General features: G+C 67.5%; 1 protein-coding gene across 2 annotated transcripts; it reads right to left on the minus strand.

Moving 5' to 3' along the window:
* Positions 1 to 511: 511 nt before the first annotated feature.
* On the minus strand, positions 512 to 12,143 carry SEMA6C (semaphorin 6C). 2 transcript variants are annotated; one of them, XM_064499138.1, is made up of 18 exons: positions 12,089 to 12,143; positions 10,701 to 10,869; positions 10,504 to 10,618; positions 10,025 to 10,082; positions 9,856 to 9,912; positions 9,238 to 9,339; positions 8,849 to 8,939; positions 8,514 to 8,636; positions 7,844 to 7,932; positions 7,204 to 7,421; positions 6,169 to 6,300; positions 5,918 to 6,073; positions 5,125 to 5,343; positions 4,351 to 4,488; positions 3,752 to 3,829; positions 3,497 to 3,552; positions 2,948 to 3,007; positions 512 to 2,207 (listed from the first exon to the last, which is right to left on the minus strand). In XM_064499138.1, exons 2-18 carry the CDS (start codon positions 10,819 to 10,821, stop codon positions 1,441 to 1,443), a joined length of 2,580 nt encoding a protein of 859 aa, XP_064355208.1. In that variant the 5' UTR covers positions 10,822 to 10,869; positions 12,089 to 12,143; the 3' UTR covers positions 512 to 1,440. The 2 variants fall into 2 exon arrangements, with proteins under 2 accessions (XP_064355208.1, XP_064355207.1); XM_064499137.1 differs by having other exon boundaries at positions 9,856 to 9,915.
* Between the last annotated feature and the right edge of the window lie 8,787 nt (positions 12,144 to 20,930).

Genomic DNA, 20,930 nt, shown 5'->3' on the forward strand with positions numbered 1-20,930 from the left:
CCGTGTTATGAGTTGCCAGTGAGAAACCTAAACCCCATTTGCCCCCCAGAAGTGGGGAAGTGGGGGGGAATGAGGAGGAAGGCTGTGGCTGCAGGCCGGGGCCTGCAAGGGCAGCACTGCCCTGGCGCGGGTGTCACAAGACACACAGGAGCAGCTATGCATGCACACGCGTGTGTGCAAAGCGCATGTGTGTGCACAAACGTGTCCAACACGCCATGTGCATGTGCACATGTGTCACAAAAATAGACACACACCTCCCTGCCTCCTTTTCCACCTTCCCCCCATCTCATACGATTTATGAGCCCCGTCCCGCTAAGCCAGCGTGCCGCTCGCCCCTTCACGCGCACGCCGAGGCCCCGTAGTGTCCCGTGTGTCCCTGCGTTGTTCCCTGTGCACCCCATTGTTCCCAGCTTGTCCCCTTGTTCCCAGGGTACCCCCAGGCCCTATGAACCCCCCTCCCACTCTGCTCTCGCCCCCCCGAACCCCGGACAAAACCAGGCAGGCGCTGGAGCACAGAAAAACCATGTAATTGCCGCGGGCGCCCGGGGCCCTGCACGGGGCTGAGCCCCGGTCCTACACGGTAGGACGAGCCGAGTGCCGGCAGCGTGAGCCCCCTGCGCCCTTCCCTGGCCCCCTTGGCCCCGAGGTGGCCACGGCCATCGGCGAGGGGCTGCGCTGCGTCGGTGGCTTCAACGGCCCCCAAAGCGGCAAATAAATTAGAAAGGAAAGAGCCCTTGGGGGAGCTGGGGACGGACGGGGACCCCGAAACCTGGGACTGGGATGTGGATGGCCAGGGACACAGGGACCCCATCACTCCTGTCACCAGTGGCTGGGACATGATGGTGGCCAGGGACACGGGGACCCCCGTCACCAGGGGCTGGGACATGATGGTGGCCAGGGACACGGGGATCCTGTCACCCAGGGCTGGGACATGAGGGTGACTTGGGAAACGAGTACCCTGTCACCAGGGGCTGGGAGACCAGGGTGGCTTGGGGACACAGGGACCTCCGTGACCTGGGGCAGGGAGAGGGGGTGGTCAGGGACGCAGGGACTCTTGTCACGTGAGGCAGGGGACAGGGCTGGCCAGGGACACAGGGACCCCACCACGTGGGGTTGGGAGACATGGGCAGCTGGGGACACGGGGACCCTGTCACCCAGGGAGATGGGGGTGGCTCAGGAACATGGGGACCCCCATGACCCAGGGCAGGGAGCCTGGGGCAGCTTGGGGACATGGGGACCCGGTCACCTGGGGCAAGGAGTTGGGGACAGCTTGGGGACATGGGGACCTGATCACCCAGCGCCTGGATAGGGGAACACGGGGACCCCCATCACCCAGAGCTGGGAGACAAGAGCAGCTCGGGGCCCCCCATCCTTGGATGCCACCTCCGAGGCCCTGTCCTGGGTGGGGGGACGAGGACGTCCCCGTGTCCCCGGGGTGGCTCAGGGCCTCCCCGGGGCCGAGGGGACCAGTAGGGGTTTGGGCAGCAGCTGGGGCTTGGCGGAGAGCGAGCGCTCGAGGGCGCCGTGCCGGGGGGCCCGCGCCAGCCCCCCGCTGGCCCCCGCCGAATGCATGCGGGTGAGCCCCCGTGCCAGGCCGGGGGGGCCGGCGGGTGGCCCCCCCAGTGAGTGTCTCTGTGCCAGCGGCCGCCGCCGCGGCGGGCTGTCGGGGGGCACGTCGAAGCGGCGCACGCCGAAATACGGGGCGTCCGGCTGCACCCGCTTCCCGAAGGAGCCGGCCCCCCCCGGCGGGCTGGGGGCCACCGGCCACCCCCCCGAGCCGCCCGGCCCGTGCAGCCGCTGCAGCAGCTCGTCCAGGGTGACCTTGGGGGGGGCCGCCAGCGTGGGGGCCGGGGGGCACCCCGGGGTGCCATGGCCGCGCTCCCGGGGCGTCTTGGCCGGCGGCTCCGGGGTGGCCTCGGGGGTGGGCAGCTGCGCCAGCTCCGGGTGCTGCTCCCGGACGCCGGGGTCCCCGTGGCGGGGTGGCAGCGGGGGGTAGAGGCGGGGGACGGGCGGCGGGGGTGTCTCGGGCGCGTGGCAGAGGCTGGCGGGGAGCACCGGGGGGGTCTCGGCACCCTTGGGTGCTGCGGGGCCCCGGTAGCAGGTAGCCAGCAGCCCGGCGGCCAGGGCGCCCAGCACGAAGGCGCCCAGCACGCAGCCCGCCAGCACCGGCAGCGGCACCGAGGCGCCCGGCGAGTCCTGCCTCACCCCTGCGAGTGGGGACCGCGTCAGGGCCGGGCCCGGACGCCTGGGTCCCCCCTGCAAGGCCCCTGGGGTCCCCACCCCGGCTCCTGGTCCATGGGTGCCCCCCATTCCCTGGGGTCCCTGCTGGTCCCTGGGGTCCCTCTTGGTCCCTGGGGTCCCTCCTGGCCCTTGGGTCCCTCCCTGGTCTCCAGGGGCCCTCCCTGGTCCATGGGTCCCTCCAGGGGCCCTTGGGTCCCTCCTGGTCCCCAAGGCCCCTCCCCAGTCCCTGAGGTCCCTCCTGGTCCCTGGGATCCCTCCCTGGTCCCCAGGGGTCCCTCCATGGTCACTGAGGTTCCTCCTGGTCCTTGGCTCCTTCTCTCGTCCCTGGGGTCCCCAGCCCGACTCCTGGTCCATGGGTGCCCCCCATTCCCTGGGGTCCCTGCTGGTCCCTGGGGTCCCTCCTGGCCCTTGGGTCCCTCCCTGGTCCCCAGGGGCCCTCCTGGGTCCCGGTGGTCTCTCGGTGGGCCTTGGGGTCTCTCCTGGTCCTTGGCTCCCTCCATGGTCTCTGGGGTCTCTCCTGGTCCCCAGGATCCCTCCCCAGTCCCTGGGGTCCCCCTTTGGTCCCCAGGGCCCCCCCCAATGCACAGGACACCTGGGTGCCTCCCTGGGGTCCCTCCCGGTCCTCGGGTCCCTCCCTGGTCCCCGGGGTCCCATGACGTGCAGTGTCACCCAGTGGGTTCTCAGGGGGATGATGGGTGCTACTGACCGTGGGCCAAGTCCCCGTCCCCGTCCCCGTCCCCATTCCCGTCCCCTGTGGTCGGCATGTCTGTGCGAGCAGAGGGAGGTCAGGCCGGGACCCCAGGGCCACCCACGTCCCCCTGGATGCCCCCCATGTCCCCCTGCTGCCCCCCCATTCCCCCAGTGCCACCTGCATCCCTGGGACCCCCCCTGAGGCCCCCAAATGCATCCCCTTGGTACCCACCATGTCCCGCAATGCCTCCACATTCCTCAATGTCACCAACGTCCCCTTGGTGCCACCAGCATGCCTAGTGCCTCCATGTCCCCTAGTGCCTCCCATGTCCCCCAAAGTCCTCCATGTCCCTCAATGTCCCCCATGCCCCCCAGCCCCCCCCATGTCCCTTGTCTCCCAGTGACCCCATGTCCCCCAATGTCCCCTATGTCCCTCAGTGCCTTCCATGTCCCCCTATGTCCCCCATATCCCCCCAGTGCCTCCCATATCACCAATGCCCTCCAGGTCCCCCAATGTCCCCTGGTGCCCCTCCATGTTGCCTGATGTCCCCATGTCCCCATTCACCTTGGCAGGTCCCTGTGAGCCCAGGGGCTCCGTCCACATCCTGCTCGAAGCCCGACCTGGGCACACAGGGGGGACATGTCAGCTGCTGTCCCCAGTGTCCCCCAGTGTCCCCGTGAGGAGGGGACCCAGGCGATCAGGGAGGCGGGGGGGGGGGCCCTGGGCTCTTCGCACGAGTGCGAGGAGCCGCGCGAGGCCAGGCCGCGTGCCAGGGGCCGAGGAGCACAGTGTCCCCGGGCCGCCACCGGTGTCACTTACGGGAGGTCCTCGGAGAAGGGGACACAGCCGCCGGCCGGCAGCCACACGCAATAGGGGTCGCGGGCGGCCAGGCAGCTCCTGCGGCACGGCACGGCCTGAGCGCCCGCCCCAGGGGACCCCGGCGTCCGGGCGCCGCGGGCAGGGACACACGGGCACGTGGCCCTCGCACACCCTCGCACGCCCCGTACACTGCCACGGCCCTGGGCCCTCGCACGTCCTTGCACACCCCCGTGCCCTTGCACCCCCATTCCCTTGCACCCCTCCTGTGCCCTTGCACTCCCTCCCATGCCCTGGCACCTCCTATGCCCTTGCACACTCATTGTGCTCTTGCACACCCCGTTCCCTTGCACACCCTCTGCATTTGCACGCCCATTCTGCTCTTGCATGTCCTTGCACACCCCTGTGTCATTGCACACCCCATGGCCTTGCACAGCCCATGCTCTCACGCCAGTGCATCCCCCTATGCCCTTGCACGCCCCTGCCCCCGCCATTGCACACCCCCGTGCCCTTGCACGCCCTCGTGCCCTTGCACACCCCAGGCTCTCCCCGTGCCCTTGCACGCTCTCGCCCACCCTTCCGCCCCCGCCGGCGGGGCTCACCTGCGGCAGGCGCCGTGCCGGGCGCAGCGGCTCAGGGGCAGGCGCACCAGGCACCCGGCGAAGGCCACGTACAGCTCCCGGCCTGGCGGGTGCAGCTCCAGGCCCAGCACCCGGCTGGCACCCCGCGGCCCCCGGCACCTGCGCCCGTCCCCGCTCGCGTCAGCGCCCCACGGCACCCACCAGTGCCCCACGGCACCCTCCTCCCCCGGAACCCCTCAGCCCCCCATCGACCCCCCCCATGGCACCCGTGAGGCCCCATGGCACCCATCTGCACCCACGTGGCCCCATGGCACCCATCAGCCCCACGTGGCACCCATCTGCACCCCACAGCACCTGCATGACCCCACAGCACCTGCATGGCCCCACGGCACCCAGCAGCACCCCATGGCACCCTCATGGCCCCATGGCACCCATCAGCCCCATGTGGCACCCATCAGCCTCCCACGGCACCTGCATGGCCCCACAGACCCCCACCAGCGCCCCACGGCACCTGCATGGCCCCACGGCACGCAGCAGCACCCCATGGCACCCACGTGGCCCCATGGCACCCATGAGCACCCCATGGCACCCACGACACCCATCGCCACCTTCCATCCCACGGCACCCAGCAGCACCCACAGCCCTGGGATGGACAAGGAACAGGAATGGGCTCTTCCCACCCCCCCCCCCCCCGTCCCTCTTCTGCACATGGGGAAACTGAGGCACGGAGGCAGCACCGAGCAACCCCTGCCAACATGCCCCCCTGCCCCGGGGGCCCAGGCGTCCGGGCCTCACCGCCCGGGGTCGTAGAGGCTGATCTCCTCCAGCAGCAGCGCCTCGGAGCTGGGCTCCTGGGTGTCCTTGGGGTCCCGGGTGTCACTGGGCTCCTGGGTGTCCCCGGGGTCCCGTGCCGCCGCGAGCACCTTCAGCACCCGCCCGTCCTCGGCGCCCAGGAAGAGCACGGTGTGGTTCCCTCGCGGCCCCGCGCCCGCGTCCACCGCCAGCTGCGTCAGCCTGCGCCGCAACACACCCTCGCACCGGGGCCTTGCACGCCCTTGCACACCCGTGCACCGGGGCCTTGCACGCCCTTGCGCCGCAGCCTCTCCTGCCCTTGCAAAAGGGCCTTTGCACACGCTCACGCCGCAGCCTCACACCCCCTTGCACCAGGGCATCGCATGTCTCCATAGCGGGACCTTGCACTCTCACATCGGGGCCTTGCACGCCCTTGCACACGCACACACTTTGGCCTCACAGGCCCTTGCACTGAGCCCTTGCACCCCCTTGCACCAGTCCCTTGAACCTCCATGCATGCCTTTGGGGGCCCTCACACCAGGCCCTTGCACACCCTTGCACGCCCTTTCTCCGAGGCCTTGCACCTCCCTATTGCACACCCTCACACCCCCTTACACAGACCCATCGCACCCCCCCACACACACCCCCTTGCACAGAGCCATTGCACCCCCTTGCACAGGACCCTTGCACGCCTGTTGTGCACCCTTACATAGCCTCACACCCCCTTGCACCAGGCTCTTGCACGCCTTTGCACCAGGCTCTTGCACGCCCTGGCCTGGGGGGGCCGGGGCCCTACCTGCTGCCGGTGCGGGTGAAGAGGGGCCGGCCGGTGGCGGGGGCCACGGCGTCGCGCAGCAGCGGGTGGGCCTTGGCGAAGGCCAGCGTCTCGTCGGGGAAGTCGCTGGAGCTGCCAAACGCCGCCGCCGAACCCGCGCCCGCGCAGCACCCCGGCCTGCGGGCAGGGCGCCCGTGAGCACCCATGTCCGTCCCCCCCCCCGCCGCCGCGTGCATGCACCCCCTCCTGGGGCCCAGGCGTCCGGGCGCTACCTGGGCCGCGGCACCCGCTCCTCGGGCACGGGGGTCCAGGCGCCGTCGGAGCCCCGCTGCTCCTGGAAGCGCCCCTCGAACGCCCGCTCCACGTCGGCCAGGTAGAAGGCGCAGACGGCAGAGCCAGGGATGCTGCGGGGACAACGGCGGTGACACCCTGGGGACACCCCCGGGCTCCTTTGGCCCTGCCGGGTCCCCCCCAGCCAGTGTCCCCAGCAGCCATGCTCCCGCCCAGCCCCTGGCCCATGCCATGTCGTCCCCTGTCCCATGTGCTCATGTCCCCATGCCACATACCCATCCCTGCTCCGTGTGCCCCAAAGCCTGTCCCTGTGTCCCCTGTGCCCATGTCCCCAGCCCCATTCTCCCCAAGTCCCCATCTGCCTGTCCCCTATGTGCCCATGTCCCCATGTGCCCCTGCCCCCAGTCCCTTGCCCTGTCTCTGTCCCCTGTGAGCCCAAGTCCCTGTGCCCATGTCTCCCGTGTGCCCATGTGCCCGTCCCCTGTGTGCCCATGTCTCCATGTGCTCATGCCCCCTTGCTCTGTCCCATCTCCTGTGAGCCCAAGTCCCTGTCCCCCATCTCCCATGTCCCTGTGCCCATGTCCCTCTGTACACCTGTGTCCCCACATCTCCGTCCCCATGCCTGCTCCCCATCACTGTGTGCCCACGTGCCCATGTCCCTGTCCCGTCCCCCATATTCCCATGTCCCTGTCCCCCACCTACCCATATCCCCATGCCCCCATCCCCAGATGCCAATGTCCCCTCATGTGCCCATGGCCGTGTACCCACGTCCCCATCTGCTGTGCCCCATCCCCTGTGTGCACGTCCCCATTTCCATGTCCCACGTCCCCGTCGTGCCCTGTGTCCCTATGTCTCTGGGTCCGTGTCCCCCTGCCCCCCGTCTCATGTCTCCGTGTCCCATACCGCTATGTCCCATGTCCCCATGCCATGTCCCATGTCCCTGTGTCCCCAGGTCCCTGTGTCCCCGTGCCCCGACGTCCCCGTGCCCCCCGTCCCCAGGCCGCCGGGCCCCGTGCCTGTTGCGCTGGGTGCCGAAGAGGGCGAGGATGGCGGGGCGCCCGTGCAGGCGCCGGGGGGGCGTCACGGCCTCCAGCACGTCGAAGTAGAAGACGGCATCGCCCGGCACCGAGCAGTTGAGCCGGGCCTTGAGGAAGGAGGTCCAGCGGCGCTCCAGCACCCGCGGCGAGCCCCCGCGGTCGTTGCGGCACACCCGTGCCACCCGTGCCACTGCCACCTGCGCTGCCACCATTGTCACTCGCGGCTGCCGGCGCCCACGGGCACCCATGGGCATCGGCACCCGGGCTGGCACCCGTGGACGCTGGCAACCAAGGGCACCAGCATCCAGGGCCAGCACCCAAGGGCACCCTCAGGCATCGGCACGTGGACCAGCACCCATGGACACCCATGGCCATTGGCACCCATGGACATTGGCACCTGCAGCCATCAGCACCCATGGACACCCATGGGACTGGCATCTGGGCTTGGTACCCTTGGATGTCAGCATGTGGAAACAGCACCCGACCAGATGCCATGGGGATGGGCACTGGGGCACCCCTGCCCTGATGCCAGGGGGATGGGCACCAGGGTGCCGCGGGCTTCATCCTGGCCCCGTGTCCCCCCGTGTCCCCCTGTGCCTGCCGTGTCCCCTGCGCCCACCTTGCCCAGGGCGCTGAGCTCCACGGCGATCTCCCGGAAGAAGAAGTAGACGTAGGGGCCGTAGGGCAGGGCCTGCACGAAGTGGGGCTCTGGCGGGGGGCAGCGGGCTGTGAGACCCTGGCGGTGGCCTGCCCGGGGGGGACCCCGGTACCTGGCGCCACTCCTGCCCCCCCCAGCCCCCTGTGCCCCATAGCCAGCTGGGTTCTGTGCCCCGTCCCCCGTCCCCCTCTATCCCTGTACCCCCCATGCCCCATGCCCCTGTACCCCCATGCCCTGTCCCCCTGTAGCCCTCTGTACCCCCATGCCCTGTCCCCCTGTAGCCCTGTACCCCCGTGCCCTGTCCCCCTGTAGCCCTCTGTACCACCATGCCCTGTCCCCCTGTATCCCTGTACCCCTGTGCCCTGTCCCCCTGTACCCCCATGTCTTGTCTCCCTGTACCCCTCTGTACCCCCGTGCCCTGTCCCCCTGTACCCCTCTGTACCCCCGTGCCCGTCCCACGGTACCCCCATATCACCCTGTACTCCCACACCCCGTCCCCCTGTACCCTTGCACCCCCATACGCCAACCCCCCATCCACCTCCCCCTGTACCCCTGTGCCCCCGTATCCGCCCACCCCAAAACCCCGTGTCCCCGTCCCCCCGTCCCCATCCCCGTCCCCCCGCGCCGGTACCCTGGAGCCAGCGGGAGCTGTACTTGAGGGTGCGCAGGGGGGGGCCGCCCTCGCCCAGGCTCCGGTAGATCACCGCGTCGCTCGCCTGGAAGTCGGCCACCGTGGCCGAGTACAGGCTGCCGTCTGCGGGACAGGCGCGCGGGCCGGCGGCGGGTGACGCGGGGACCGCCGCACGCTGGCCCCCCCACCACCTTGGGATCCCCGTTCCCAGGTTGCTGTCCCCTCCAGGGTCCCCCGCCCAGGTTCTTGTCCCCACCAGGGTCTCTGTCCCCACCCCAGGACCCCGTCCCCCTCCCAGGGTCCCTGTCCCCCCCTCCCCGGCTCCGGGCACCCACCAGCGAAGAGGGCGACGTTGCTCTGCTTGGCGTCGAAGGGGCACCGGGCCTGGCCGCTCACCTCCTCGCCCTCCTGCGTCAGGCTGCCCACCTGGGGGGGGGGGCGGGGGGGGGGGTGAGCCGCTGAGACCCTGCCTGCTCATCACACCCTGACCCCTCCGCCCGGCCACCTTCCCCGGGCATCGCCACCCCCAGGGGAACCGAGCCGCTGAGAACCCACGTGCTCATCTCACCCCTGCCCCCCCCAGCAGTGCCACCCCCATGTTCCCAGAGGGCATCAAGCTGCTGAGAACCCCCCCGGCTCATCACCCCCCCCCACCCCGTGCTCCCTGGAGGGGATGGAGCCACCGAGCCCCCCCGCACTCGTGTCACCCGCCGCGTCCCCCCACCTCGTAGGTGCGGCACAGGGGGTTGAAGGCGTTGGTCCCGCAGGCGAAGAGGGTCCGGGCGTCCCGCGGCACCAGCACCTTGATGTAGTTGTAGCACTCGTCCTGCGCGACGGGCACGGGGACACGGGGGGGATGCGGGGGGACACAGGGGGACATGGGGACAGAGGGTTCCCAGCTGCCCCAGCCCCAGGAGCAGCCAGGCCCCTGTGTCCCCACACCCCCATGTCCCGATACCCCCTATACCCTGTGCCCCCACTCCCCCATACCCTGTGGCCCTATACCCCATGCTCCCATATACCCCATGCCCCCACACCCCTATACCTCATGCCCCTATACCCCCTATAGCCTGTGCCCCATACCCCTATAATACCCCCTATAGCCTGTCCCATACCCCCATAATACCCCTATAGCCTGTACCACATACCCCTATAGCCTGTGCCCCCATACCCCTATAGCCTGTGCCCCCATTCCCGCATACCCTGTGGCCCCATACCCCCATGCTCCCATGTCCCCCGTGTCCCCATGCCCCTATACACCGTGTCCCCATTTCCCCTACAGTCCCATGCCCCCATGTCCCTGTCCCCCCTGTCCCCCCCGTCCCCGTCCCCGTCCCCGCACCTGCAGCTTGCCCCGCATGGCGCAGTTCTCCCGGTCCCGCGTCTCCCAGGTGAGATGCTGCTGGGCAGGAGGGGGGTGGGCGCCGGGCAGCCCCTGCCCGGGACCCAGGCGTCCGGGCCCCGCCCTCGCCGCGCGAGCCGGCACCTCCCGGCCCCCGCGTCCCCCTTACCCGCTCGGGGTACAGCGTCCGCTTGTCCTGCCCCAGGTCGAAGGCGTAAACGTGGTCCCTGGGGGGAGAAGGGCCGTGAGCGTGCAAGGGACATGCAGGGGGACATGGGGACATGCAAGGGACACGGGGACATGCGAGGGGACATGGGGATGTGCAGGGGGACACGGGGACAGGCAAGGGGCATGGGGACACATGAGGGGACACAGGGATTTGCAAGGGCGAACAGGGACATCGGCGAGGGCATGGGAAGGTGCAAGGGGACACGAGGACGTGCAAGGGGACAAGAAGGTGTGCGAGGGGCACAGGCTGTGCACAGGGCCAGGCATGGGGGCATGCAAGGGGACCCGATGCCATGCACAGGGCACATGGACGTGCAAGGGGCCCTGGCACCATGCAAGGGGACACGAGGGCGTGCAAGGGGCCCCGGGGACGGTGAGGATGGGCAGGGGGAGGAAGGCCCTCGCGGAGGCCGCGCTCACCGGGCGGCCACGAAGAGGGTGCCATTGAGCCGCAGCATGCGCTGGAAGTCGAGGCCGAGCTGGGCCGTGACGTTGTCGCCCCGGAGGCCGCTGAAGCGGGGGTAGGCGGCGGTGCCTGGGGGGGTACAGCGGCACGTGTGACCCCCCCCTCCGGCCACCGCACCCCGCGCCCGGCCCCGTGCTTCGCGCCCGCTCACCTGCCAGCCCCACGGTGCTGCGGGCCACCAGGTCCCGGGGGAAGGACAGCGCCAACCCCCCTGTCCCCCCAAGGAGGAGGAGGAGGAGGAGGAGGAGGAGGAGGAAGACGGCCGGCAGCATCTCTGGGGCCAAGTGGGGGGCTCAGCACCCACACAGCCGCCGGGCACCCTAGGGAGACACGGGGCTGGTGGTGAGCCCGGGTGCCCGAGCTGCAGCCAGGCTGGAAGGGGTTAAGCCCAAGGGTGGGGGGACAGAGGCTGGGGGTGGGCGCACCCAGGCCACCCCCATGCAAGAGACAGTCTGGGGTGTGGGGGAAGGTAACGCAGGTTCCCCCCCCCCCCCCCCAAGGTGTTGTGGCTGTCACCTGGGTGGGGTGAGAGCCAGGGTGGGGGACCCAAGCATCTGGCACCCATGGGGGGCACAGGAACCCCAAAAAGGGGATTCCCCCCCCCAGGGAGCTGGGAGCCTGGGCAACAGGAGGGCTGGGATGGCCAGTCCCAAGCTTGGGGACATGCAGCATGGCCAGCCCCGAGTGTGGGGACATCCAGGATGGCCAGATCCGAGCACAGGGACCTGGGGACAGCTGGGACGGCCAGCCCCAAGCACGGGGACAATCAGCACGGCCAGTCCCAAGCGTGGGGACAGCCAGCATGGCCAGTCCCAAGCATGGGGACATCCAGCATGGCCAGTCCCGAGCGTGGGGACATCCAGGACGGCCAGTCCCGAGTGTGGGGATATCCAAGATGTGCAGCCCCGAGCGCAGGGACCTGGGGACATCCAGGACGGGCAGCCCCGAGCGCGGGAACACGCACACAGGTGCTCGCCAGGTCCCCGACACTGTCTGCTGCCCCCCCCCCCGTCTCCCCCCGGGACCCTCCTTGGTTCCCCCCCCCGCAGCACAGAGCTGCAGCCCGGGGCTCCCAGTGCTCCCAGTAACCCTAGTAGCCCCAGCGCCCGTATTGCTCCCAGTGCCCCCCCCGTCCCCCAGTGCTCCCAGTGCCCTGGGAACTGGGAGCCGCTGCCAGCACGGCTGGGACACGATGCACAGCGGCACAAGCGCGAGCACGGCTGTGCGCACACCCGCACGCGCACACACACACACGCGCGCGCGCACACACGCACACGCACACCCGCACGGACACACCCCCCCCCGCAACCCCGCACACAGGCACAGCCGCGCGCGGACGCACAACTGTCCGGCTGTGCACAACCGAACCGCACCACCCGCGCGCAGCCGCTCCGGGTGTGCTGTCACACCCGCACACACACACGTCCCGGCGCAACACCCCGCGCGACACCCCGGCTGCACAGCCCGACGCGACACCACGCAACCCCGTACCCCCCCCCCCGCCGCCGCGCCCCCGCCCCGTCCCGCCGCGCCCGGTACCGGCTCCGCCGCGCCCGGCCCCGGCGGCCCCGAGCGGCCCCGCCCCGGAACGGGCCGAAACGGCCCCGAGCGGCGGCGGCGGCGGGGCCGGGCGGGCAGCGGGGCCGGCGGCGGCGGGCCGGGCCGGGGCGGGGCCCGGCGGCGGCAGCAGGGGCGGCCGGGGGCGCAGCACTGGCCCCGCTGGTGCCCGCGGGCTTGCACACGCGTGTGCCCGCTGCACGCGCCCTGCCTGCCCCCCACATGGGCTTGCACACGCGTGTGCCCTGCCGTGCCCGCGTGCGTGCACACATCGGCTTGCATGGGCTGCGCTCACACCGCCTGCCCCGGCGCGTGTGTGTGCGTGGGCTTGCACACGCGTGTGCCCGCTGCACGCGCCCTGCCTGCCCCGCACATGGGCACACACGGGCTTGCACACGCATGTGTCCTGCATGCACGCACCCATCGGCTTGCATGTGCTGCCCTCACACCGCTTGCCCCGGCGCGTGTGTGTGCACGGGCTTGCACACGCGTGTGCCCCGCTGTGCTTGCACTGCCTGCCCCAGCAGGCAGGCACACTGGGCTTGCACACGCCCTGGCCTGGCACACGTGTGACGAGTTCGTGGGGGCTCAGCCCGGGGGTCCCCCCCCCCCCCCCGTGGGAATGCCACCAACAAGGGGCCTCTGTGCCCTCCAGCGTGGGTCCCGGCCCGGGCACCACCGTCCGCCTGTGCGATGCCCGACGCCTGTGCGATGCCCGACGCCTGTGCAGTGCCTGGCGCCTGTGCGATGCCCGACGCCTGTGCGGTGCCTGACGGTGGTGCGGGACCGGCGCCGGCTCCTTTGTCTCCTGAACAAAACAAGCCGGCGGCTCCGGGGGGGCATTTCCCGCTCGGAAACGGCTTCCTGCCCCGCGCGGGGCCGCAGTGGGGACCGGCCGGAGGCCCCCGCGCGCCTGGGTCCCCGCGGGGCTGGGGGGCAACACAGGAGCCGAGGCGGGGGGCACCGACAGGGGACGGGGGGCTGAGCGTGGGGACACGGGTGACACCGCCGCGTGCCAGGCCGTGTGTGCGGGTGGCACTGATGTGCAGTGCTGTGCAGGGGGGGACAAGCCGGTGTCACCGCCAGCCGGTGGCCCCAGGTGTCCGGGGGCTGCAGCCCTTCCCGCAGCTCTCCCGGGCCCTTTGGCAGGAGGGAGGGCTCAGGCCTGCGGCCCCCAGCCATCCCCCCCCCCCGACCCCCCCGAGGACCCACAGCGGGGCAGGAAGGAACCCAGGCATCCGGGCTCGTCCCCACCCCCGCCGCTGGGAGGGGACCCAGGCGTCCTGGCCGGCCGCCCTGGCCCAGGGCCTGGATTAGGCCAAGGGATTTAGGGGATTTGGGGGGCTCCTGGGGCGGGGGGGGACATCGCCATGTCCCTGTGGTGGCCTTGTCCCCCCGGGGCCCCGTCCCCCTCCCCCTGGCTGCCTATAGATAGCCATTAATCCGCGCTAATGAGATGATCCCAATTAGCCGTGGGCGCTGCAGGGCAGCGGGACACGCGCCCGTGTAGCCCGCTTTGCACACACACACGCGAATACACACGCGTGTGCACACACGTGTGCAAACACAGACTTGGGGATATATGTGTGCAAATACACTCGTGCAAACATGCATCCAAATGAAAACATGCACACGCGTGTGCAGGCGTGCACGTATGTGTGCACATGCATGCAAACAGGCGTACAGCGTGCACACGCACCGGCACAAACACGTGCAAAACTGCACAGGTGGAAGCACACACGGGCAGATGCACAGTGGGGACTGGAAGCTCCTGGGAGAACTGGGACCACTGGGGGCTGGGGGGGCCTGTGTGATGAGGTGGCCCTGGGGACACCCCAGGGGTCCTTGGGGATATGGTGGCCCAGGGGACAACTTAGGGGCCCTGGGGGATGAGGTGACCCTGGGGGTTCTTGGGGACGCAGTGGCTCTGGGGACATCCTGGGGGGGCTGGGGGACAGGATGACACTGGGGGGTCCTGGGGGATAAGGGGGCTCTGGGAGGGCGCTGGGGACATCCTGGTGGTCCTGGGGACGTGCTGACTCTGGGGGGTCCTGGGGGACAGGGTGGTCCTAGGGACATCCTGGGGGCTCTGGGGGATCCCGGGGGTCCCTGTAGAGAGGGGAACCCTGGGAACATCCAGGGGGGTCTGGGGGATGGAGTGATGCTAGGGGGTCCTTGGGGACAGGATGGCCCCAGGGATATCCCCAGGGTGCTGAGGGATGGGGTGACGCTGGGGGCTCTTTGGGGACAGAGGATCCCTGGACGTGGTGTCCTTGGGGACATCCCGGGGGTGCGGGCGCAGGGCGACACCTGGTGGCACAGCGCGGAGTGGCGGGGGCAGGACACCTGGGTCCCCTGGGGTGTCATAGCTGAGACCCCAGGCATTGGGGCTGGGGGACGGGGGTGGTGAGAGAGCCTGACATGAGCCCGTACGAGCACAGAGAGCGCGGTACCGGCCCGTATGAGCCTGTAGAGCCCAGAAAAGGCCTGTATGAGCCCAGAGAGCCCCACACAGACCCGTATGGACGCGTATAGCCTGTCACGAGACCATATGGGCCTGTAGAGCCCGGCACAGGCCTGTATAAGCCCGTAGAGCCTGGCAGGAGCCCGTACGAGCCCATAGTGCCCATCACAAGCCCGTATGAGCCAGTAGAGCTCGGCAGGAGCTAGTACGAGCCTGTGGAGACCTGCACAGGCCCGTGTGAAGCTGTAGAGCCTAAACCAGGCCGCAAGAGCCCGTAGAGCCCAGCACAGACCCGGCACTGTATGTAGAGCCCAGTAGGAGCCTGTATGAGCCCATACGAACCCAGCACAAGCCTGTATGAACCCATAGAGCATGGTACAGACTAGTGCAAGCCTGTAGAGCAAGGCACGAGCCCATACGAGCGCGTAGAGCCTGGCACAAGGTAATATGAGCTTGTAGAGCACCTCACAGGCCCATACGAGTTGCTAGAGCCCAGCAGAAGCCCGTAGAGCCCAAAGAGACTGGCACAACTCTGTACTAGCCTGTAGAGCCTGGCACGGGCCCATACAAGCCCATAGAGCCTGCAGAGGCCCGTACGAGCCTCTAGAGCCCAGCATGAGACCATACTACCCTGCAGAGCCTGGCACAGGCCAGTACCAGACTGCTGAGCCTGGCATGAGTCTGTACGAACCCATAGAGCCTGTGGAGCCTGTAGAGGGTGGCACAGGTCTGTACGTTCCTGTAGAGCATGGCATGAGGCCGCATGAGCTTGTACAGCCCGGCACAGGCCCGTAGGAGCCTGTAGAGAACCACACAGTCTTGCACAAGCCCGTAGAGCCTGGGGCGAGGCTGTACGAGCCTGTAGAGCCTGGGACAACCTCATACGAAACCACAGAGCCTGGCATGAGCTAGTATGAGCCCGCAGGGCCTGGCAAGGGCTTGTATGAGCCTACAGAGGTCGACAAAAGCCTGTAGGAACCCATGGGGCCTCGCACTAGCCCGTATGAGTCTGTAGGAGCCTGTAGAGGACCACATGAGCCCATATGAGCCTGTATGTGCATGTAGAGGCCTGCATGAGGCCTGTATGAGGCCTTATGAGCCCGTAGAGGCACGTAGAGGGCCTCACGAGCCCATAGAGGGCCATTCGAGGCCATACGCGCCCGAACAAGCCCGTAGAGGCCTGAACGAGCCCTTACGAGCCTGTACGAGCCCGTAGAGGGCCGCAGGAGCCTGTAGCAGTCTGATATGGCCTTATGAGCCCAGACAAGCCTGTAGAGGTCTGTACGAGCCTGAATGAGCCTGTTGAGGCCTGCGTGAGACCATAGGAGCCTCTATGCATGCAGAGGCCTGCATGAGGCCCATATAAGCCCATACGAGCCCGTAGAGGCCTGCATAAGCCTGAAGGACTTGTCAGCACGTTTCGGAAAATAACTGGTGTCAAGGAAGGCGACTGTCTTGCAGGAGGTGAGGGGGGATCTCTCTGCTCCCTCCCTGGCTGTGCCGTGCCCCTGACAGTGACCTGCTGAGCCCCCAGATGACACGAGCTGAGGTCACAGGGGGCTGTGCCGCATCACAGGCAGGTCTCGCGGGGCGGCGGGCGGCGGGGCCCTCAGTTCCCTGCGAGGCCCGGGCGCTGCTGGGCACTGCTCCCGTGCTCCACGCCGTTGCCCTTCGGAGGCACTCGGGTGGCAAGGAGGGGGGAGCGGAGCCGTGCTGGGGCCCCTCGCCGACAGGCAGAGGAGCAGGGCTACGCCACTGAGGCGTTTTGGGTGCGGAGAGGGGAAGGGCGTCCTTCCTCCTCAGCTGCAGAGGGGAGCCGAGGGCAAGGGGCAGCGGGATGGAGGCCAGTTGGACCTGGACCGACACCGTCAGCCCGGAGCGCAGCTCCCTGTTCCCAACGCTGCTGCGGCTCTGCACCAAGGGTGAGGGCTGGGGGAGCTCCTTCCCGAGGGGCCGCACTGAGACTGCGACCGGCAGGAACTGCTGTGGGGGGGCTGCCCAGGGCTGGGGGCGAGCTGTGAATGTCCCAGACGGTGTCACGAGACACATTTTTGCAAACAAGCCTGACATGTCCTTCCCTCGCTTGGCAGAGATCGTCAGTATCTGGAACGCTGTTTCCGATTACATCCTGAAGCAGCTGATGCTGGACAAGGTGGGCTGGCGCCCCGGTGCCCCGCGCCGGGAAGGTTTTGTCCTGCTGCGAGTGCTGGGCCCCAGGCAGCACCCCTTTCTCCAGCGCCGCGGCAGCACCCTGCGCCCGGGCAGCGTGCCGCCTGTGCCAAGGCTGGTGGAAAGCCCGGGCATCCTCTCTAGCTGAGGGATGTTAGCAACTCTTTGGAGGAGGCTGTGGCCAAAATCGGGAGACTGTGGCTCTTCTGCCCATCGGGAGCCTCAGGAGCGGGGAGGGCACAGAGCAGTGTCCCCACACTCTGACGGGCATCACTTTTTCCCTCTCCCCAGCAGTTATTCATGGGCCTTCTTGTCTTTGCTGTGTGCAGGGTGTCCTGGTAGCGGGGCTCGGGACCTTCTGCACGGCCCACGAGCAATTGCACCGGCAAAGAGGCAAAGGTGCTACGGTTCGCAAACCCATCTTCCAGCTGCCTCTGGATGCGGAGTGGCTGCGGGGGCTCAAGCACCACTCAGTGACTCTCCCTGGTGAGAAGGCAGTGGCCACCCTGCTCTTGTCCTGGCCATGGACGCGGGTGGGTGCGGCCCGCTCCTTGGAAGGGGCTGGGAGAAGTAGGGCCTTCCTTCGAAAGGCGGGCGCACAGCCGCAGCTCCCCCCGACAAACCTCTGCCCCAAGAACACTTTCTCTAAACGCCCTTTGCTGTAGGACTTTTCTGGGAAGAGTGCACGAAGTTGGGCTCTCTTGGAGCCGCCCTCAGAAATGGCTGCAGCCCGCCCACAGTTCTCCCTGGCCCAGCAAGAGCCATTTGGCCTGCTGCAGCAGTGACCTTGTTGCCCTTCCTTGCAGACGATGTGCAGATCAAGCCGCTCAACTACCAGCGGGTGTCACTGGCCACGTCCTTGCCCTGGCGCACGGTGGAGAAGTGTGTGCAGGAAACCGTCCTGCTGTTCTCTTCTCACGTGGGCAACCAGGAGCACGTGGCCTTCACCTTCCAGAACATAGGCGTTCTGACCTGCGAAGAAGGTGAAGTGTGCATGCGGTTTTCGGCCGAGTGCATGCAGAGGCTGGCGAAGAAGGCAGGCCCGCCTGCAGCCACGGACACTGTAAGTTGCTTGGGTTTCCTGGGCCCCTTGGATCTCTTTGGCAAGCCTGTCAAAGGCCAAGCAAGATGATCTCTGTTGGCTCACCGGGCTGTGGTGGGCTACTGGGATGCCCTCCCCGGTGCTTGCCCCTCCTGCCTTAGCAAAGAGAGCATCTGCGGAGCTTCTTGATCCTTGCCCCTACACAAAATGTGGCGGTGTTGTTGCCCAGTGGCAATTCTTTGCTGTGCAGCTTCTCCACCCCAGAACTGGGAGCCAGTCTCCGTGCAAGGGGCTTTACAAGAGGGCTCTGAAGAAGCGGGTTCCTCCTTCCGCAGCCAAAAAGGCTGCTGCTTTGGGGCACAATGAGAAAACTGCCTTAGAAACTCCTAACGGCTCTGTGTCCCGTTGCAGAGACAGCGGGAGACAGAGGCAGCTGGGTCCGGTGCAGATCCCACCACTGCAGACATCGAGTCGAGCTTTGTGCAGGTGTTCCCAAGGTGAGCACAGATGCGCTGCAGCCCTTGGCTACATGTGTCTACATGTCAGCGGGGGAGAGTGGGAAGCGTGACTGCATTTCTCATGCCCAACCTGCTGTCATTCCCATCAGAGAGGCCTGACCGCCCACAGACAGGAGTGTGCGCTCCATTTTGTGTCTTTTGGGGCAGACTGGCCAAAACAGCCATGGGTGGGCACGAAGGGGAAGGACCGCGAGGTCACAAGTGACCGTGAGGAGCACTAGTGGCAGCAAGCTGCTCAGGACACATGGTGGCCTTTCCTCAAGCCTCTGTTGTCATTTGTTTCGCAGCTTTCACCTCACAGTTGAAGGAGAACCAGAGGCCAAGGCTGCCAGCACCAGCTCCGCGCGGGAGAAGGCGGCCAAAGGAGGGCTCGGGAGCAGCAAAGGTAAGGGAGCAGCTCCCTCCTGAGCAGCTCGTGTCCCCGCTGCCTGTGCGTCACAGCAGGTGACTTCAGGCAGGTACAGCTGCCCTCCCCAAGACGCTGCTCGGAAGAGCACCCTCCTTCCTCTCCTCCTTACAGAGGGCCATGCTGGCAAGCTCCTGCAGAGCCGCGAGGAGCTTCCTCGGCCCGTGCTGCCAAGGTTGGGGGCAGGCCCGAGGCAGCAAAAGGCACCGGAGACGACTGCTGCCAGGTGAGTCCCTTGGGGAAAGGGGGAAGGGGAACACTTGTGTCCCCACAGAAGAGAGGTCCCTTTGGCCACGCCAGCCCCAGGCACTGGGAAAAGGCAAGCCTGGGAAGCGTGGCGACCCCGTGATGAAGCTGTTTTTAGCCTCCTCTTTCCCAGGGAATCTCCCCTTTGTGGAAGGCACCAGAGAGGGCCCGGGAGCGGGAAACGGCAGGACTGCTTTTCTTCACTAGCACCCTCTCGTATGGGCCCCAGGGCAGAAGTTAGTGCAATGGCCAGGCAGCGTGTCAGAGTATCTCTGGGAGGCTGTGGTTGCCGACGGCCCTGCTCCTCTGCTTGTCCCAGGAAGAGGGGCCTAGACAGGGGCCTCCGCAGCATGCCTGAGGCCCCGTTGGGCCCTAGCTGAGTGCTGGAGCTCGGGGTCACCTCTTTCTCTGCTGCTGTGAGCAGCATTAGGCAAATGCAGCTCATTCTTTGGCAGCACTGCCTTCCGCTGCAGAGGCAGGTGCACGGCCTGGGAGCCCAGGAGGGAGAACCAGCTGCCCCTGGGCTCATGCAGCCTCCTCCCGGCGTCTCTTTGCAGTCCGCTCGCAGCAGGCGCAGGCAGCTCCCCCAGGACGAAGCAGCCCAGCAAGGAGAAACCAGCTGCTGCAGCCAGGTCCACAGCTGCACCCACTGTTCCTTTGAGCTATAGGAGACTCTTGCAGGTACCTGCCCCGAGTTGCTGCAATTCCCGGGCTCTTTGGACCTGTACAGAAGGCCGGCTGTGCACATAGCGCTTCTGCAAAGATCCCTGAGGAGGTGTTCACTTGAACATTTCCGTTACTTCCTCCAGAGCCTCTTACAGCCCAGAAGTCAGGCTCTGCCCTTACAGCGTGTCATTCCCTCCGGTCCTTTCAGGAAACCCACGTGGAGCCTTCCCTGGGGCACTGCTGCTCTAGCGTCGGGCAGTGGTGCATTTTGAGGCTATGGAAAGTGTACAGGTCTTTTCTTGAGCGTGAATAGTGGAGCTCGTGGGTCGCGGGTTTGGAAGCAAAGCACTAATTCCCACCTGCGTAATGTCTTTATGAAACCCCTGCAGGGTTTTTCTCATCAGGGCTGTAACAGTCGAAAGAGCAAGCAGCAAAGGGGCAAAGTCCCGATGTTCCTCCCTGCCCATTGCCGGGCTGTGGGGTGTTGGGGGAGCAGCCAGTGGACACTGTCTCCTCCTTGGCAGGAGTTGGGCAGTGAGGAGACTTGGGCTCCCCATCCTCCGGCGGAGCCCAGGAGAAAGGAGACCAAGCGGAGGCGGAGAACAGCTGCGAAACCTCCACCAGCAGAGCAGAAGAGTGCAGCGGCCATGGTGCAGCCAATCCAGCCCAAGTAAGTGTGTGCCAGCTCCAGCCGCAGCCTGGGGCAGTGGAGGGGCCGTGACCCCCCCAAGGTATTATGGATGCAAGTCCCCGAGGCCTGGGGTGGCATAGCACCTCCTCTGATTTCTCGTGCCATGGCAATGACCTGGGTTCCTGCCTGCCTCCTCCCAGGGGCCTTTGTGCAGCCCCCAGCTAACCTCGGAAACTCCTCCCAGGTTGCGAGGGCTGTTGGTGCACGCGGGCCTGGGTGGGTGCCGGGGCTGGAGCAGGGCAGAGGCAGGAAGGGTGCCAGGCAGCGGGTGAGAGATTTGTGCCTCTCGTTGCAGCCACCTTTCCCCTCGAGCAGTCCAGGTTCTGAAAGGCTTGGAGGCATTCAGGACCCGCCAAGAAACATTCAAGTGTGCTGCCGAGAGGAAGAGAGCGCAGCAAGAGGAGCAGAAGCAGCTGCCCTGGTAAATCTCTCCCGAGAGGGAGGCTGCTTTCCCCTGCTGCAATGCCCATGCTCCCACTGACGGCAGCATCAGGGGAAAGGGCATCTCTTCTCTGCCTTCTCCCTGTTCCTACAACTGCCCCCCTTGCTGTTGAACTCTCTAGCAGTCGGCGAGGATGCTGGTATGGCTCCGGAGGGGAAGGCCCTACGAAGAGCGCTGTCC

The sequence above is a fragment of the Dromaius novaehollandiae genome, chromosome 29, assembly GCF_036370855.1.
Source record: "Dromaius novaehollandiae isolate bDroNov1 chromosome 29, bDroNov1.hap1, whole genome shotgun sequence".
Taxonomy (NCBI): domain Eukaryota; kingdom Metazoa; phylum Chordata; class Aves; order Casuariiformes; family Dromaiidae; genus Dromaius; species Dromaius novaehollandiae.

Coding starts and splice junctions, on each gene's coding strand:
- SEMA6C (XM_064499137.1), bottom strand. CDS start 10,821: ATGCTGCCGGCCGTCTTCCTCCTCCTCCTCCTCCTCCTCCTCCTCCTC. Junction 9,916..10,024: donor GGACGCTGTACCCCGAGCGG/GTAAGGGGGACG, acceptor CCTCCTGCCCAG/CAGCATCTCACCTGGGAGAC. Junction 4,489..5,124: donor AGCCTCTACGACCCCGGGCG/GTGAGGCCCGGA, acceptor GGACGGGCGCAG/GTGCCGGGGGCCGCGGGGTG.